This window comes from Lichenostomus cassidix, chromosome 1 (assembly GCF_008360975.1).
Source record: "Lichenostomus cassidix isolate B80296 chromosome 1, HeHo_3.0, whole genome shotgun sequence".
NCBI lineage: Eukaryota > Metazoa > Chordata > Aves > Passeriformes > Meliphagidae > Lichenostomus > Lichenostomus cassidix.
In genome coordinates this window covers 39,665,686-39,679,444 of record NC_139479.1, presented here as the reverse complement: position 1 = coordinate 39,679,444, position 13,759 = coordinate 39,665,686, and the positions used below count along the sequence as shown (strand labels likewise).

Genomic DNA, 13,759 nt, shown 5'->3' with positions numbered 1-13,759 from the left:
TTTTGCTTTGCATGTAGCTTTTTTTTTTTTTGGTTTATTTTATTATAATTTTTTTTTTCCTTCAGAGAAGCAACTAATGAAATTTGTATCGCTTTACTTTTCAAACATCAACTGGAAATGATTTCACATACTCGTTAATTTACCAGAAGCTCTATTTATCCATCTCATTCTCATACGTAATAGACTGCAGACAATTTAGTTTGGTTCCTAACACAGTTTCATCTTTTTTAAATCTCTCATGAAAAGTCAAATTGAGATAAAACTGCTTTTGTAATTGAAAACGCGTAACGTAATCCATTAATCTGTATAATAATAGGAAATTATATTTAAATTTAAAAATAAAAGAAAATACTTGGCAATGAAACACAAGTGGTTTTTTCTCCCTGTAATATTTGAAAACCTACTTAAAGGCAATGCCATTTTCGTTGCTTTAAAGCAAACGTTTCTTTTCAGTAGTTGTGCTGCTACAGTTCTAGGTTAATAGTACCATGCTTTTGCTACCAATAACAAAATTTCACTCATTTTACATTGCTGTGCTTTGAGTTAATATGCATGGCGAGGCATCTTTAGCTGCTTTAAAAAATACTAAGTTTTTGTATTTATATATATGTTACGGACAATGTCTTAAAAATGGCGCCATTTTAACTAACTTTCTTATTTACAGGCCTTTCCTCCTGGTGTTCTTCACCCTTTACCAAAGAGACAAGCACTTGAAAAAAGCAATGGTGCCAGTGCCGTTTTCAATCCCAGTGTCTTGCACTATCAACAGGCTCTTGCCAATGCTCAGTTGCAGCAACACGCAGCGTTTATCCCAACAGGTATGTTGTATCCGCATTGAACCAGTTTTGTGTCCCTGAGGTAGCCTCTGTGTCAGGCAGTTGCACTTAACAGAAGGTTTTATTATGCTCCCTGCCCCACTCCAGGTGAAGTCTGCACAGATGATTACACATTATTTTAATTCCTCTTGCAAAAGACAAGAATTCAAGCAGAAATTTCAACATGCCGTGAAGCTGTTTTTTTGTACATTCATAGCCTTGCTCATCATCCTCCAGAGTTTGCCCCTTTTTGCCTACCTTAAATTGGCTGGATTTTGACTCATATCTGTTCCACTACCAAAAATGTTGGGGAAAGCACCACACTTCAGAGATGCCACAGCATCTTCCTGCTCCCTTAGCTGCTGGTTTGCAGCCATGGGGATTTCCCCAGCCACACATAAGCACCCTGAGAAGGGGAACACCAGCCATAAACTTCCAGTCAATACCTGTGTGGAAGCACTGCCAAAACACATTGCTCCCTGCAGTTGCACTAAAGGGCTTTCAGGCATCGGATGCATTTTCGTGGGTTTGGAGCACCACCAGAACTTTTCCTAGCATTTGTGGTTTGTAGCTGGGGTATTAATTCTTCATAGGGATGATCTGAAGATGAGTGAATGTAATTTACATTTCAGTGCTCGGAGCTCTGTGAAAATCAGAGCGTTCAGAGATGGCTTGACCGGCACCCTGGCTGGTAGCAGGGCTTCTCTTTAATGCAGCGAGAGAAGGGATGTGCTGGCTGCTTGTGTAAACAGTATCAACACAACCCTCTAAATTGTGTCAGTCACCCCCACTCCAAACTTCCCAAAGGAGAATATCCTGCCTAAGGAATTCTGTGATTTCATTCGTAATTAACAAATTACATATTTTAGTGTCAGGGTGTTGTTGAGTGTGAACTTCAGAGTCGTTTAAAACTATGTGTTTGCAAATGCGCTTGACATTTCAGCAATGTTATTTTAGTTTGTAGAAATAATGTCGGTTAAACAAGGAATGAAAGGCAACACATGATGATTTCCCAATCTATCAGCATTCCCATATGTTTTTAAAGATAAAAAGCAAACACAGATGGCTTTGACTTCATGGAATTTTTCTATAAGGCCTCAGTAACAACCTTGGAGCCTGCCCCCGTATTTGTAATAGTAAGTAATAGCATAGCCTTATTTTTAGCACATTGGTGCACCAGAATATCTGTGGCAGAAAACACACTGACATTTATGGGAGTGTTTGAAAAAAATAAATAAATGGTGAGACTGCCTGTTTGGACATGAATGGAAGACTGCCCTGTGCTTACAGAACATACAGAAATTTCCACTAATTTATTTTACCTTGAAACTCTGAGAATTTGTAGCATGATAGGCATTTTTCCTTCTTAAGCACTCCCTTTCAGGGCTTATTGCTCTTATTTATAATTGACAAGGACTTCAAATTAACTATGGAAAACACAGCAGTTTAAACCTTTTTCAATGAAAAAGCATTTGGATGTTTTCCAGACTTTTGGAATGTTCATGCTTCCTTAAGTAGCTCACTTTTTGTACATTTTATTGTCCATCCCTCTTTCCAACTAATTGTTGTAATTGTAGTTTTATAGGACAAATTTCTGGTGGTAGGAAGGGTGGATCTTGGAACCAGACCTTAAGGGCCAGGGTGTTGGCAAGCCCCAAAACAAGTGCATTAAAAAAAAAAAAAGAACAGGTATAAAATAACAGATGGAGCCCAAGCCCCAGGGTAGAAAACTTTTCTCCAAGTGATGAACATCCTCCTATTTTCAAGCACCATCAGCACCAAGAAAGGATATTAAAGGGAGTGGTGTATGGGAGGAGTTTAGGAAAGGGGAACACCCTCTATGAGAATGGGTGTCATGAGCTTTCCATTAAAGATGCTACATCTGATGTTCCCACATTTCCTGGGAAGGTTGGATTTGGTGGGTGTAAGGACTGTCATGCCACCCACGTCTAAGGAGCAATGCATGACATTATCTGTTGGATTTTAAATGATTATGTGATATTTTCTAAACTGGTATAATTTTCAAATGTGTTCCTTGTGTGTGTGCGTGTGTGTTAAATTTTAAGAAAAGTTTTGCTGCTGGTACATATATAAAACTTAATTGTTTTATATAACCCCTCTGCTTTCTTAACCACTGGCTCCCCTAATTAAAAGTGTGGGGCTTGACTTAGCATGGCTTACCTCCGAAGTTCTGCACTTTGTTTGTTTTACATCAGTTTGATTGCTTTGTCACCTTCTCCTTATCGTTTGGTGAATGATCTTAAAAACAACAGATCTTTTCTCTTTTCTCTTTTCTCATTGCTGTTTGTTAGTGTTTCTATAGCCTCTAGAGGAGGAAGTTTGTGTATTCTCTGGGGACTGTTCTTGGGTAAGGTCATTCATAGTCTCACAAGTTCTGTGATGATCCAGTAAGGGGCTGCAGTAGTAATTCAGCAGGAATACAGGAGAGATATTCGACCCTGTATCAAATATGCGCATACCTGGCACTGGTCTCCTTACCTGCTTGCCTTCACCAGCTTGCTGTATGCACTGTACTGGAAATAGGCTGACCTCTTTCTTTCATTTGGCCTTTCCAGAAAGGTTAAAGGTGGACTAGGCACCAAAACTAAACTGCATAGCAGGTGAGCAGTCATCCCACACAGCATCTCTGAGGTGTGCTGGGAGCCTCCTGCTGGAATGTTACACACTTGGAGGTGTTTAGCTTGAGATTTGTCAAAGTAGTGTTTTCTGTGTGTTAAGAATGGGTACATTAGCATCAAACACAAATTTGGCAAAGCCCCTGCAGAGGAATATTGTCTTAATTCCACTTGAACTTCTTTTCCTGCCACATGTCAAAAAATTGGTAAATGTTTACCTGCGCAACATTGAGCTGTCTGAATTTTGCAATGAGTTCTAAAAGTCCCAAATACCATGGTCTTAAACCAAAGATGTTTCTATAAACAAAAACCTCTTGCTGCAAAAGTACTAAGTGAAAAGACAAAATTAATAAGTAAAAAAGTTTATGAAGTGTCTTGAATATGTACAGAAACATGCCAAAGCCCACACAGTATATACAGGAGTTTAGTAAGAATATAATCACCTTTTTGTGTTAAAGCAAAACTGTGAATGACCTTACAGTTTCATTTAACTAACTTACTTCTCTGTGGTTATGCTTGAATCTCACTTTGAATGTTAACTCTAAACAGCTAACCTGTTTCTTCCCTTTATCCACTTTTTTCACCTATCATTGCATGACACGCAGGGTCAGTTTTGTGCATGACACCCGCTACCAGTATTGGTAGGTTCCAAATTTCTTTATTGATCTCTTTTTTATACTGTATATTATGTATATTCACTGTTTCAAAAATCCTAGGTGAGATTTAGACACTGACTAGAATTAAAGGTTCGCTTGTCCTTCTGGTTGACTTTGCAGAGTGTTTAGATTTATAGATGAAAGCTGCAGTTTAGACATGATATCACCTGCTATAACAACTACACTGCAAAAGCATAATACCATGAATTCCAGTCTGCTTTTCAGTTCTCAAAGTTTTATTTCTCTTTATATTTTATATTGTCTAGTACTATAAAATCATAAAATACTGGAAAAAGCCAGCAAATTTCATCAGTGTTTTAAAGTTTCATAGTGGTGTGCCTATTTCTCCTTTGCTGTGTGTTAGAAAGTTTTATCAGCGTTTCCCAGAAATGCCTACTTTGATCCACAGAGGTTCTGTTGAAACTCGTGATCTGAATCTCACTCCTTTTTAAATATATTTGCAGTTTGAAATTAACATTTTGGGCATGCAAAATGGAAGTCCAATGCAACAGCCTCTGAGACAGAAAAGTAATCTTTCTTCTATAGCCTTATCCCAGTGATTATATTTTTGGGGTTTGGGCCTACTCAGATAAACAGTTAAAATATCAAGCCTTTAAAACATCTAATTAATAATTCCCCCATGAAGATGCTGATTAAAATTCATTCTTAAAATGACCAAAAGCAGTGTCTTTCACAAAATCGATCTTGCGTTTTTAGATCAAACAAAGTAGTATGTATATCAGGATAATTATTATCATCCCTCTCCTGATTTTTGCCTCAAGCAGATGGTAATTTAACTCTGATAAAGTCAAACAGTTATGCAGTGCTAGTAGGAAAAAACGCATAAATTGGATTATAAAGGAAGACAGTGCATATCTGGCTTACTTCAAAATGAAGATACATGAAAATAATTCATTTTTAATTGTGTTTAAAAATTAAGATAAACATTTACCAGTTTTCTTCCCAGTATAAACCACTGAGCTTTTTTTAGTAGGATTATATTTTGAGTGCTTTATAGCTGTACTGGGGGAAAACAAATTACGCGTGTAACAATCTGCAGGTAACAGGCTATTTTGGTAAAGGCTTCATTTGCACAAGTAATCTTCTTCTTGGAGATAACACTTGCATTTTCAGTGGTCCTTGCTCTTTTTTTCTGGGAATCGCCGATTGTGTTGACAACCTTCCTTTAATTGTACTTGTAATAAGCTATTTTCCCTTTTTTTTTATTTCTCCGCCACGCTTTCTCGCTTTGCACTGTGATTGCATGCCATCTGCCGGTTTAACCCATGACGATGGCTTGCCGCTCTTGATATTCACCATGCCAAAAATACCACTTCTCTTACCATAATGCTGCACCCTCCTGTTCATTGCTTCCATGGTTCCCCTCCTGAAAGTACCCATGATGCACAACGCTACGGCCGCCACTGTCTCTGCAGCAACAACTCCTGCAACAAGTGTTCCCTTCGCCGCAACAGCCACAGCAAATCAGGTTTGCTCCTTTTAAAGCTTTCTTTCACAAGATCCTGAACTCTAAATGAGTGCTGAGATTTTTATTTTAATTTTTTTTAACAAAAAAAATTCTCACAGAGAATTTTTTTTTTATTTCTGTGTTTACCCCATCAAATTTTACTTTTATTTTTAAGTCGTTTATAGCAAGTGTTTGTGGGACAGGTTGCACTTATTTAGAGTTAACATTTGTTGCAAATAATGATGTAGCTGTGTTTTGTGTTGCGATGTTTGTACCTAATTATTGTGTAATTAACCCAGCTGGAGATAGAATCACCGTAGTACTGGACTACTTACAAAAGTCTGTTATTAACTCCTAAGTTCAGAAGGAAGATCATCACAGGTTTCAAACGTTCAGGTGTGCTAATGTAGCCTTCTCCATGAGGTGTGGAAGTGACTAATTTGTAAGCACAGAAGCTGTCAAAAATCACAAGCAGGACAAGGTAGCTGGAAAAAAAGAATTGAACATTTTCTATAAATAGTAGTGATCAAAACAGCACTTGAAATACTTATGAATATGCCTGCTTTACGTTTGAAAGTGTATCTTTAACCTGGGGAATAAGATTTCCCTGAGGAAGGAGGTTGATAGAAAGAACCTCAAGGGTTATTGTCTGAGGTAGGCCAGGAAAGATGATACTTTCTTCTCTTCTGCAGTTTGTTATGTTAATGGCAGCTTTCATTTTGGTAGGGTTTCCCCTCCTCCTGAAGGACCTAATTCCCAGAGAAGATATATCTGTTGCAGCCCAGAGTGTGTAGCTTTGACTCCTCTGTTGGGGCTGTTCCCACCCTGATGTGCCTGGCATCTGCCAGGAGAGGAGTTTGCACAGCAGTTGGGTCACTCTGGCTTTTCTGTTGCTCTGGGACCATGCTCAGGCACTTCCACCTGAGATGTGTTTTGTCTCAGGTTCTGAGAGGTCAGACTGAAAAGGAAACAGGCAGATTTGCTCACCGAAAGAAAGCAAAGGGTTATGTCCCCATTATCTTTCCTTGTGTTGCTCCTGGACAGACTGACAAGCTGTTGCAGACCCAGTAGAAATGCTCTCCTGTTGCTTCCTTGCCCTCCACTTGCCAAGGACTTAGAAAGAAATAAGTGAAAATGTTTTGCTTAATAATGTTATACTAACAGGTTTATTTTTTTTACTGTCATTCCCAAAACTATTTAAGTATCCCATGGAAAAATGGAAGTTGCTGCAAGAGTTTATTTTTAATAATTTAGGAAAAATATACTACCTCTGAAATACATCCTGCTTTCTTAAAGAAACACAAACCAGTCCATTTTCTCTTTTTTCTTTTTAAAGGTTTGTTTGCCAACATTATGACATTTTTGCTTCTAGCATTTTCATCAAAAGACGGTTGTTGTTTTGTGCTTGCTTTTCTGAGAGCTAGCTTGTAAAAAATGCTTGGGATAAGGATGAAAGTGCAGCAGGCAAATGGTGCATTTCATGGTCCTTCCCAGGAAAGTGTCTGCAGCAGAAAATTGTTTGGTTTTATCCAGTGTAGTTTTGTGATCTCAAAGTGGTGACAGAGGGACTTGAAGATGCCGAGGGACTAAGAGAAGATGGGATGGTTTGGGGAGGGGTTCAGCTAGGGACCCTTTGCAGCACAGGAATGCGGCTGGAGCAGCTCCACCACCTGCACTCCTAAGTGCCAGAGGGGCCAACTGTGGCTGAAGATAGAATAAATACATGTATGCCTACAAAAGGACCAGAAAGCGTTTTTTTTTTTTTTTTTTTAGTTAATGGGAACACTCACACACAATTAACAGGTGCCACTCAGAAGATATAGGTGTGCCTTAATGCTTTTTCTCATCTAGCAGGATGGCAGGCAGAGTCCCTTCTTTCCCAGTGCAGATTTTGTTTGCATTGGAGGATTATAGCATTTTAAATTTAACAGGAGTTGTAGACAGTGTCTGTATTGATCTAGTTGCATATAATATATGTGTGTGCCTGCATACAAAGAACTCCATGCTGGAATTAATGGATGGTTTAACAGGAGGATGGATTTTCAGTTGATTAACTTCAGCCATTTGAAAGTTTGGCATCTAGCTCGTTTGCTTTTCTAGAATTCAGTGTTAGGGCAGGATAAATTGTCCTGGAGGGTCTTGCCTCTGTCTCTTGCTTGTGGAATGAGTGTTGGTGTGTTACCAAAGCTCTGCACCACTGCACAGGAGATGAGTCCCACCTCAGAAGTTCCTTGGCTTCTGTAGCATGTGCCATCACTATCTTTTTTTTTCTCACTCCTGTCTTTGTTTTAGTCATTGTAAGTCTTGAAAAGCTACTGTAAAAAAAGTAAATGTATTTCAAAGGAGGGAAAGTAGTAGTAGTAGTTCCTTCTTCTTTATTAGAGGTGAAACCCCAAGTCTTCTGTTTATTTACAATCTCCTAAGATTGGAGACAAAGCTACAATGTTAGGAAAGCCCCAAGTAATGCTGTGGCCCAAATTCTCAGTATTTCTTTAGTTCAAGAAACAAAGCAGGAGCAGGTTATTAACTTGGTAATTAACATGACTGTGTTCATGGTCATAGCATTCTTTGTGTCCTCTTGTATTGTTTTAAACTCTCCTGAGTATTTCAGAAAAGGACTTTTTCATTCCCAACTAGATAAAATTTCCTTTTCTAGTCTGTGCCACACTGCTTTACATATCTATGAGGTACAGTTTCCTCTTCCCAGTGCCTCTATTATACTTTTTTTTTTTTTACAACCTGCAGCCTTCAGCTTGTACCGTTTCAGCTCCCATGGCTTCTCCTTACAATTGAAGGCATGGAAAGAAAGTTGTAGCAAGGCTTATTTATTTATCTTAATATCATTTGGTTTAGTATTCTGACTTGGGGAAAGATTGCTGGTCTTCCTGGGATTGAGTGATGATTGCAGTATCTTTGAAGCATAAGTAGAAGGGAAAAGTCAACATCCCAAAAGTTACGGAGTCTCACCTGATGGCTAATACAACCTAATAACTCCATTTGTTCCAGTAAATTATTTAGTATGTGTTATCAGCTTGTATTTTAAAAAAAAAAAATTCAGTATGTCTTCTTCTGTGCATCCTTTCTTTCAGAAAATAACATGATGAAGAGTTCAAAATATACCTGCATTGAGACACACTGTCAGTCATGCTTGGCCAGCAACCCTGGGCATTGTGTATTCAATGTAGGGCACAAGGCACATGAAAAGACTGTGTAGAGTTAAAGGCTATACTGTGTACATCTGTGCAGGGTGACACCAGTTAAGAATGTATGGAAAATCTGGCATCTCTTGCTTTTCCTGACTTAGGAAGGTTAGGTTTTAAAAATAATTTTCTTGCAGTGTACTTCACAGGGGAAGAGAATTGCTTTGGCTCAATGCAATGTAAACAGGATGCAGCCATAGTGCTTTAGCAAACCCTGTTTTACAAACTCTGATTAAAAACTTACTCTCATGATACAAGAGCTGGTCATGTTGCTGTTCCCTCGAAGGAGTGTCCCACTTACTGTAGCTGCCAGCAGGCTGCGGTGAGAGGGAATGGAGGGGAGGGGATTTAGCTTTCCAGTGAAAGGCAGCTGGAAAGGTACATGTCCAGGAGCATGACTGGTCAGAGGTAAGAGGCCTTTACCCTTTTCCTTCTTCCCCCCTTCACAGCTGCTGCAGCCATTCCCACCAGGATGGGGCTTGAAGTCTCAGGTGCTTAACCTCACTTCAGCTTAATGAACTTAATGAACTTTCAGTTCAGTTGTTGTTTGGGGATGCTGACAGCATTTTCTTGGAGCAAAGTTCCAAGTCGTGTGAAATGACGGTGAGAAGCAGCATTAGGGCACGAATACAGAGGGTTTGGTCCTAGCTCCCTCTAGCGCATGCATGTGGACAGAGATATCTAAAATGTCCTGCTCAAAATATTAATACAGTTTTTGTGTGTAAATATATACGTCAGAGATATTTTATAAAGCTTTTTATTGTTACTTTTTTAGCTAGTGGACTAGCAGTACTCAAGCAAGAAAGGAAACTGTTCCTTGCTCAGCTTCACTCACAGGTAGAATCACAAAATCATTTAGGTTGGAAAAAACCTCTAAGATCATCAAGTGCAAGTGTTAATTGAGGACTACCAAGTTCACCACTAAACCATGCCCCCAAGTGCAGCAGCTACACATCTTATAAATACCTCCAGGGATGGTGACTGCTTTGGGCAGTCTGTTCCAGTGCTTGACAGCCCTTTCCATGAAGAAATGTTTCCTAATATCCAATCTAAACCTCCCCTGATGCAACTTGAGGCCATTTTCTCTCACCCATCACTTGTTACGTGAGGGAAGAGACCAATCCCTACCTTGGTACAACCTCCTTTCAGGTAGTTGTAGAGGGAAAGACCAATATTTATTGACTCTATTTTTTAGGCTAAGAATGTACAGTGCTGTAATTTCAGGATGATACAAAAATCATAGATCTTAAGAAAATTATTTTTGAAGTTTGTTTCTCTTCTTGTTTTGCTGTTTGATTTATGAGAAAATGCAGTATTAGAAACTAGGGGAAATATTAGATAGAGCCTGCTTGGAGGTGATGATGTTCATGTTAATGGGAATGCAGGAAAATGTGGCTTACTCCACCCTGCACACCAAAGATGATGTAGCAGAGGATGATTTATCCTGGCATTATTTAAGAGAGATGTTATTGTGAATTTTGGGGCTGAAGTTCCATTTTAAATAATAGCAAACACCTGCTTGTGGGGGCTTTAAATTTCTAAGTTAGAAAGCCTCACTACTGTTCCATTTATATATATGTCCTGATGAGTCCTACAAAGATTAGAAGGTTAGAACTCAGCCCAAAATTCAGACACTTAAGTGTTGGTGTCAAAGTATGGGTGTCTACATGCAAGATACAAGTTTAAGTACCTATTGTAGACTCTGAAGTTTATCAGCCCAGTCAGATGAGGTCTGGAGAGTATTCTGGCTTGTCCTTCAAAAGTCTCACAGGGTCTGGTTCAGTTGCCTAAACATGTGTCTAGTGACGTTTGAGATTGTCCTAAGATAACCTTGGGTGTCTGGGTTAACCAAGACATTTTCACAAGCCTGGCAGATGCAAACGGGACCTACAGACAAATCTGCACACTTATTTCTGAGCTGGCAGCTGGATGATAGGCAAGAGACCTTTGCCCAAGTGGTACTAAAACTGGTGAGCAAATGACCCAAGCATGCAGCTGAAGGAGATCTCCAGGCTTTGTTGTCTTACTGACTAGGTTGTATCACCTCAGTGAGTGTGGTGGGAGGTTAAGACACCAGCATTTGTGTCCTATTCTGTGTTCTCAAGCTCAGTGAGTGTGTCCTTAGCTCCCGGTTATTAAAGGACAATTACCAAATTCCAAACCATTCCAAGTGATGTGAGTCTTGCTCACATGCATCAGTTCAGAACAGTACATGGCTTTATTTTTTGTAGCCGTGAAAATGGGTAGAGACTGGCAGTATAAAAATAGCATTACAAAGAATGCTGCTTAAAGATGTTATTTAGTGACAACATTATTCCACTGGTTATATGACCTTTTACCAAGAAGGAAATATTAAAAAACAGATCCAAAAGAAATATTAAATACTTAGAGGCTGTATCTAAAAAGAAATATAAGATTCAACAGGCTGTCTCATGATAAGGCTTGTGATTATCTGGCACAGCTGCTTTAAATTATGCATCAGCATTCACACTGAATTAGGTGGCAATTATGCAGATATTAATTATGAAATCATTCAGTAGCCTTCAGTTCTGTCAAAATCTGTTAGAATACAATGAAGCAAAAATAAAGATAGTTATGTTCGACTGTGCACAAACAAAAGGACAATTAAAATATTTGCCCCAAAATTCAAAAACTAGTTAGCACATTGTAAAATACAAACACGCCAAACTTTTGGGATTTGGGATGCCATGTGTGGTGGCTCCCTCAGGAAGGAGCAGAGCCAGGATGTGCAGCAGCAGAGCACCTCTCCTTGCCAACGTGCAAAGGCAGCACTCTCATGGGAGGTACATTCCTCTTAGATCAGAACATCACGGGGCACCTACTCAAGCTGACCTCCCCTTCTGCACAAAGCAGAAGTGCCAGTGCTTCCTCTTGCGAATGTTCCTTGGTGCCACCCCACAGGGCTTCCTCTCCAGTCCTCTCTAACCCAGGAGACCTCCTGGCAGGGCAGAGAGCTGTCCACAGCACTGCTGACAAGGCTTTTGCTGTCTCACATTCCATTTCTTCTTCATGGAAACTTGCTGTACTTGTAAATGGGGAGAAGAGTAGCAATATGCTGAGAAAATGAATGGAAAATCTGGTAAATATTAGGAAATGGAGTTCTTTGTTGTTTAAATGCAAGCTTTTGAGAAGGAAGGTGGGAAGGAGAAACAAATGTTATTTACATCCTTAGTACCAGCATACAAGAACATTACAAATAAGAGCCTATGCAAAATTCATGTTAGTGATTTGAAAACCTTTAATTGCAGTTTCTTAGGGAATGAGAGAACAGGCAGGAAAGCACTTCTGCTGGGAATAATGCTGGGAACAGGCAGGAAAGCACTTCTGCTGGGAATAATGAGTATCTAAACAATTTTTGTCTTTTTTTTTTTTTTTGACTGAAAGCTTTGGTCTAAAAATTCCATAAAATTCCAAGTCAAATGCTCCTATAGAAAATCTCTTCTAACTACAGAAAGAGTGATTTGAATCTGACTTGAAAATGTCCAGAGAAGAAGACAGAGGGACAGGTTCCATCCTCAGACACATTATCAGAGGGAATACTTGCAGGGAACCAGGAGGCAGAACAATGTTGGGCATCTAGCGAGCCCATTTATGGGGCCTTGGCACCATAGGACTGCCCATCTTGCCCTGTACCTGCACCAGGCAGGAAAAACAAACCTAAGTGACCCTTGATCATGAAGAATAATTTCTCCAGAGAAGGTACTTGAATAGCAGTAGCTTGTCACAGTAGGAAAGGCAAACTTAAACTGCTTGCTGCCCTTTTCTTGCTTGGCACACAAAATTAGAAGCCTTATCTCACTCATCTTGTGTGACACTGAGTTACAGGTAAGCAGCTGTGACTTGCAGACTCAAGAAGTGAGAGCTTCTAATCCTAAAGCCCCCAGCAAATCTTGAGCAGTGTCAAGAAAAGATCCTTTGAATTGCTTTGAAACAGCTGTTGTTACTATTGTTAGAATAGTAACAATATTCTAACTGTTGTTAGAATATGTGGCAAAACTGTTTTCTAAGGCACCAAAGAAGCAAAGCCAAACGATTACTGTGGAAAATGTAAAGGAGCCCTATTTTAGTCTCATGCAAACTTTAACTAAGTCTTTGTTTTAATATTATTTTTGGCCTCTTAAGATAGCACATTGTTTCTCTGTAAATGATAAAATCTTCCCGCAGGCTTCTATACAGAATTTTAGATTACATGCTCATTTACAAGAAGCCACTAGTGGAGAAGAAATGGAAAAATCTGTTCTGTTTTGGGATTTTTTTTTTTTTTTTTTAATTCTCCCATCTTGCCCCTCTCCTCTGTACAGGACTAAAACCTGACTTCCTCTGATATCCTGCTAGATGGCAGTGTCACACAACATCAGCAGGAAGCAAAGGCTTCATTCTTTCAGATATAACAAAAATCAAAACAGATTTCCCTTTCCTGTTATAGAAATTTAAAGAAAAAGTGTTGATGTTTGATATGATAACTTCTTTTTGTGTTCTTGCTTTCAATTATTCAACAACTGATACTTTGACAAGTGGAGTAAAAGTCTTTTGAGGCATATATTTATTATTTAAACACAGGAATTTTTTTCTGAGGTCCACTAATTTTGTAGGCACTTGGGGGAAAATTAGTTTGTTTCATGGTGTGTGCACATGGCTCATGTGAGTCTGGGTTTTTCCATTATAAAATCTTAACAGAGCAGTGCAGAGCTCCAGATGTACTTGTCTGGGATTCTGTCCTTTAAAATAATTGCATCTGGACATCTCTAGGTGTTCCAACTACTTTCCCTTTAATTAAAGAAAGATCATATTTTTATCTTGGTGTGTGATTTATTGCCTACTAGAAATGCCAGTCTTTGGCTTTGAGTATGCAGGAGGCTGCCCATGTAACTGCACTGAAACATCTATATATTTATTTTTGTTGATATTTTTCTGTCATGACTTTCAGGTGGATGCAGAAATTTGCTAACTTGCCTGACTTTAT

General features: G+C 39.1%; 1 protein-coding gene across 10 annotated transcripts in view; it reads left to right on the top strand.

Moving 5' to 3' along the window:
- Window positions 1-13,759, top strand: part of MBNL2 (muscleblind like splicing regulator 2) — a 106,431-nt gene that overhangs the window by 82,749 nt on the left and 9,923 nt on the right. For 5 of the 10 annotated variants that reach the window (XM_085057423.1, XM_085057410.1, XM_085057433.1 and 2 more), the window contains 3 exons: window positions 665-818; window positions 4,057-4,092; window positions 5,502-5,596. In XM_085057423.1, coding sequence (XP_084913549.1) covers window positions 665-818; window positions 4,057-4,092; window positions 5,502-5,596 — 285 coding nt within the window. The remainder of the gene's footprint in view (window positions 1-664; window positions 819-4,056; window positions 4,093-5,501; window positions 5,597-13,759) is intronic. The other 5 variants (XM_085057421.1, XM_085057430.1, XM_085057419.1 and 2 more) reach the window with 3 other exon arrangements.